The following is a 6,032-nucleotide window of genomic DNA, read 5'->3' on the forward strand; positions in this document are numbered from 1 at the left end:
TGCAAATCATACAAAATGGGAGAAAGTGTAGAATACATTTCCTATTTATCTCTCAATATATTTTCTAGTCCACTTCTGCAGGGGCACTCTATTTCTTAAGATCCATCTGGTAATAATCTATGTAAAAGCAATTGTATTTAAATACATGTATTTTTTTTTCTGTGTAGGTAAACTTTGCACTTTTAGTAACATCTGCGAAGTATTTTCCTAGTAGTTCATTTAGATCTAATCCTTAATTTTTCCCATACTACATCATACTCCTTTATAGAGACACACTGAAATTGTTTCCATTCTTTTTCATGTTGTTCCTAAACTTTTTCTATGAAAAGTAATTTTGAAATAAAAATATATTTTTGAATGTGTGCAAGTATGAGCTCCTGGAAGTGAAGTTGTTGATATATGTGTTGTGTCTGAATCAGTGCTCAGGTAATACATTTATTTAAAATATTGATGGTCATAGCTATTTCCATCTTTGAAGTTGTACAAACAGCTACACTCCTGTCCACAGTCTGTGAAAATATTTTTGTCCACATTCTCAAAATCAGTCCTGATAAATACTGATGGCATATGATAATCAGATTAAATTTATTTGAAATTTGGTTTTATAATTTACCACAAGTCCTTTTGATATAATTGGGTTTGGACATCTTTTCACTTGTTTGATATAATTTGTATTTTTTTCCCTAGAATTGTTTGTTAATCTCTTTTATCTATTCATCTAATTGTTGATCCTTTCCATGCTGATTTTTATGAAATAATTGTCTAATAAAGAAATGACACTTTTGGCTATTGTACACATAATGGATATCTTTCTGGCTAGTCACAGAGCAAGGGGCCCTGGAGCTGGTGTCATTTTGCTGGTTGGTAGAATGGTCAGGCCAGGGTGTCCCGGGTGGTGCTGGCCTGCTGGTGAGTGGGCTGGGATTGACTGGGCTGGCATCAGGGCCACGGTCTGGTGGGTGGGTCTTTGGCTCAGTGGGTCCCGGGCTGATGCTTGCCCACTGGTGGGTGAGACCAGGACCTGGGGCTAGGGCTAGCCCACTGGGGGTGGAGCCAAGTCCCAGCGTCCCTGGCTGCGGGCCCAGGGGCCCCAGAGCTTGTGTTGTCTGAGTGGTTAAAGGTCCCAGAGTTTCTGGGCTGGTGTCCTGGTTACTACCCAGGGTTCTTGACCTCCTTAATCAATAGAAATTGATTACAGACCAGACAAGAAATTCAGGCAAGGCTTTGTTAGGGTCCCCACTGCAGCGGCGGGTAGGAAGGACAAACAACTCCTTAGGTGGTGTTGTGTGCAGGGGGCATGCACAGTACCCTACTTTTCTCCAGACTCTCTGCTTTTTGCTCCAGGCTCCTCAAAAGTGGTGTGTGTTCATGCTAAGTCTCTTCAGTCTAGTCTGACTCTTTGTGGACAGTTGCCCACCAGACTCTTCTGTCCATGGGGTTCTTCAGGCAAGAATACTGGAGTGGGTTGCCCTGCCCTCCTCCAGGGGATCTTCCCAACCCAGAAATTGAACCCGTGTCTCCTGAGTCTCCTGCATTGCGGGCAGATTCTTTACCACTGAGCCTTCGGGAAAGCTCCTATTACCTTAGTTCTTAAACTTATTTTAAAAATTGTGGTCAAATATACATAACAAAATTTTTAATTTTAACCATATTAAAGTGGCATCAATTCACCCTGTTATGCAAACGATATCACTATCATCGGCAGAACATTTCCAGCTTCCCAAACTGAAATTCCACAGCTATTAAATAAGATTTCCCATTTCCACGCAGTGAGCCCCAGGCAATCGCCATTCTACTTTCTGCGAACTTGACCACTTTAAGTGCCTCATGTAAAGTGGAATCATTTTTTTTTTGATTGCCTTTTTTCACTCAGTGTAATATCCTTTCCCCATTAAATGCTGTTGGCACCCTTGTTGAAAATTATCTAAGCACATATAAAAGGTTTATTTCTAGACTCTCTTAATTCCATTGGTTTGTTGTCTGTCTTTATTCCAAAACTGGTGCTGTGACTACCGTTGTTTTGTGTAATGTTGTAGAATCAGGGAATATTAGACTGACCACTTTCTCCTTCCCTTTCAAGACTGACTTGGAAAATCCTTGAGATTTCTTATGAGTCTTGGCATGAATTTTTCTATTTCTGCTAAAAACATTTTTTGGGGTTTTGATAAGGATTGCACTGAATCTGTAGGTCACTTACAGTCATATTAATATCTTAATGCTATTAAATAACCCAATTTATAAAATTATTTCCATATATGGGTGTGTGTTCTCTGAGTAACATATTGCAGTTTTCAGTTTACAAGATTTTGTCTCGTTGGTTATGTTTTTTCTTAACTATTTTATTCTTTATGACGTGCTTGTAGGTGGAATTATTTTCTTTATTTCTCCTGGGTTGTTTATGATGGTATAGATATTCGACACCATTTCACATAAAATCTCAACAAATTGGAAATAGAAGGAGTGTACCTTGACATAATAAAGTTTATATATTTATAGATCACAGCTAACATCATCCTCAACTTTGAAAGATTGAAAACTTCCCCATTAAAATATGGACGAAGAGGGCACACTCTCACAAGCCTTTTTTTTTTACCATAGTATTGCCATAAAAATTCTTGTGAAAATTTTAGTTTTCTAAGTATAGCTCCTGTCAACTCTGAGAGTAAGATAATTTTATAAATTATCTCACTTTTTAAATTTAGTTTTACTTTCTGTAATAGTGCTTCTTTATTTAAAACCTTTTTATTTTATATTGGTGTATAGCCGATTAATGAGTGTCACCAGTGGCTCAGAGGTAAAGAATCCACCTGCAATGCAGGAGACTCAGAAGACAAGGGTTCAATGCCTGGGTTAGGAAGATTCCTTGACGACATGACAACCCATTGTAGTATTCTTGCCTGGATAATGCACCTGGACAGAGGAGCCTGGTGGGCTATAGTCCATGGTTCTTAAGAAACTGGACGTGACTGAAGTGACTGAAAATGAAGGCACAGCCATGAACAGTGTTGTGATAGTTTCAGGTGGACAGCAAAGGGACCCACTCATGGAACCACGTAGCCATTCTCCCCAAACTCCTTTCCCATTTGGGCTGCCACATAACACTGAACAGAGCTTCCTGTGCTGTACAGTGGGACCTTGTTGGTTATCCATTTTATTTTTTTTTTTCATTTTCATTTTATTTTATTTTTAAATTTTACAATATTGTATTGGTTTTGCCAAATATCGAAATGAATCCGCCACAGGTATACATGTGTTCCCCATCCTGAACCCTCCTCCTTCCCCCCTCCCCATACCACCCTTCTGGGTTGTCCCAGTGCACCAGCCCCAAGCATCCAGTATCGTGCATCAAACCTGGACTGGCAACTTGTTTCATATATGATATTATATGTATTTCAATGCCATTCTCCCTAATCATCCCACCCTCTCCCTCTCCCACAGAGTCCAAAAGACTATTCTATACATCACTGTCTCTTTTGCTGTCTTGTATACAGGGTTATTGTTACCATCTTTCTAAATTCCATATATATGCATTAGTATACTGTATTGGTGTTTTTCTTTCTGGCTTACTTCACTCTGTATAATAGGCTACAGTTTCATCCACCTCATTAGAACTGATTCAAATGTATTCTTTTTATTCTTGCTTGTTCCTGACTTTAGAGGAAATGCTTTCAATTTTTCACCAATGAGGATAATGTTTGCTGTGGGTTTGTCATATATAGCTTTTATTATGTTGAGGTATGTTCCTTCTATTCCTGCTTCCTGGAGAGTTTTTATCATGAATGGATGTTGAATTTTGTCAAAGGCTTTCTTTGCATCTATTGAGATTATCATATGGTTTTTATTTTTCAATTTGTTAATGCGGTGTATTACATTGATTGATTTGCGGATATTGAAGAATCCTTGCATCCCTGGGACAAAGCCCACTTGGTCATGGTGTATGATCTTTTTAATGTGTTGCTAGAATTTTGTTAAGGATTTTTGCATCTATGTTCATCAGTGATACTGGCCTGTAGTTTTCTTTTTTTTGTGGGATCTTTGTCAGGTTTTGGTATTAGGGTGATGTTGGCCTCATGGAATGAGTTTGGAAGTTTACCTTCCTCTGCAATTTTCTGGAAGAGTTTGAGTAGGATAGGTGTTAGCTCTTCTCTAAATTTTTGGTAGAATTCAGCTGTGAAGCCGTCTGGACCTGGGCTTTTGTTTGCTGGAAGATTTTTGATTAGTTTCAATTTCTGTGCTTGTGATGGGTCAAAAGTATAAATCCTCAAACTTTATTCTTCACTTTTCAGATTTTTTTTTTGATTATTTGGGATTTCTTACAATTCCATATGAAACTTCTCTACAATTTCACACAAATTTTAGTATTTGCATTTCCATTTTTGCATAAAATGGCTTTTGGTAAAGATTGTATTAAATATGCACTCTAGGGCATATTGTTATCTTAATTATATTAAGTCTACAAGGCTATGAATACAGGATACGTTTATATTTACCTGTGCTCAGTCGCTTCATTCATGTCTGACTCTATGCAACCCCATAGACTGTAGCACACCAGGCTCCTTTGTCCAAGGGATTCTCCAGGCAAGAATAATGGAATGGGTTGCCATTTCCTTCTCCAGAGAATTTTCCTGACCCAGGTATCGAACCTATGTCTCCTGTGTCTCCTGCATTGTAGGCGATTCTTTACCCACTGAGTCACCCTATGTCTTCTTTAATTTCTTTTAGTGATTTTTTTTTTTTTAGTTTTTAGTGTACAATTCATCCACCATTTTGGTAAATTTATTCATAAGTATTTTATTGTTTCTGAGGGTACTGTCAACATACTTATTTTCTTAATTTTGTTTGGAGGCTATTAATTCCTAGTATATCAAAATATAGGTTATTTTGTATTAATGCTAATAGTTTCTTCGTGTGTGTGAGGATTCCTTAGATTTTTTTTCTACATAAGATCATGTCATTTGTTAGTATAATTTTACTTCTTCCTTTCCAATTTGTATGCCTTTTATTTCTATTTCTAGTCTATTTTTTCTGACATTAACCTTCAGGATAATATTAAATAGAAGTGGTGAAAGGGAGACTATTCTGATTTTATGAGGTAAGCTTTCAGCTTTTCACCATTGAGTATGAGTCTTAATTATGGGTCAAACCTTCCAGATATGTTCAGGACTGGAAAAGGTCAGTTTTCATGCCAATCCCCAAAAAATGCAATGCCAAAGAATGCTCAGACTACCGTACAGTTGCACTCATCTCACATGCTAGTAAAGTGATGCTCAAAATTCTCCAAGCCAGGCTTCAACTGTACATGAACCTTGAACTTCCAGATGTTCAAGCTGGATTTAGAAAAGGCACAGGTATCAGAGATGAAAATGCCAATATCTGTTGGATCATTGAAAAAGCATGAGAGTTCCAGAAAAACATCTGCTTCTGATGTTTACTGACCATGCCAAAGCCTTTGACTATGTGGATCACAACAAATTGTGGAAAATTGTTAAAAAGACGGGAATACCAGACCACCTGACCAGTTTCCTGAGAAATCTGTATGCAGGTCAAGAAGCAACAGTTAGAACTGGACATGAAACAACAGACTGGTTTGCGGGGAGCCGGTGAGGCATTCCACTCGTGACAAAGGTCATGAGGAAGGAGGCTCGGCATACGCAAAGGCGGGATCGAGCCTCAGGAGTCCCCCCGGATATTCTCGAGCATTTTCCCCCCAAAAACCAGAGTCTGCCTACTTTATTGCTTTGTGCTCTCACCTCTGACTTTACTGGGGGCTGTCCCCTACCACCATCTCGCTCTCTCTGTCAAAGAGTTAACTTACAGCTCCAATTAATAAAGTTCCTGGGCAATTAGGAGTGTTTAAATCCAAACCCCTCTGATGGCTCTCTAACTCGCCTGACAAGTTTACCCGGACTCCTGCAGCTATGCATACGATTGTTTACAGTCTCCCAGCCTCGAGAGGCATGGGAAGCTTAAGATATTCAAATAGCTTAGAGCCTCTCAGAGAGTTAAAAACTGTCAGAATAAACTAGTAAAGG

At 38.6% G+C, this 6,032-nt stretch overlaps 1 protein-coding gene across 1 annotated transcript in view; it reads left to right on the top strand.

Annotated features, from left to right (window-relative positions):
• The window catches only part of LOC104987496 (olfactory receptor 4A47-like), a gene marked incomplete at its 3' end in the record, with an annotated part of 3,832 nt that extends 2,923 nt beyond the window's left edge, over nucleotides 1–909 (top strand). The window contains exon 3 of the mRNA XM_010838471.1: nucleotides 821–909. Within this exon, the coding sequence (XP_010836773.1) occupies nucleotides 821–909 (89 nt within the window). The remainder of the gene's footprint in view (nucleotides 1–820) is intronic.
• Nucleotides 910–6,032: the final 5,123 nt, after the last annotated feature.

This window comes from Bison bison, unplaced genomic scaffold (genome assembly GCF_000754665.1).
Source record: "Bison bison bison isolate TAMUID 2011002044 unplaced genomic scaffold, Bison_UMD1.0 scf7180017846063, whole genome shotgun sequence".
Lineage (NCBI taxonomy): Eukaryota > Metazoa > Chordata > Mammalia > Artiodactyla > Bovidae > Bison > Bison bison.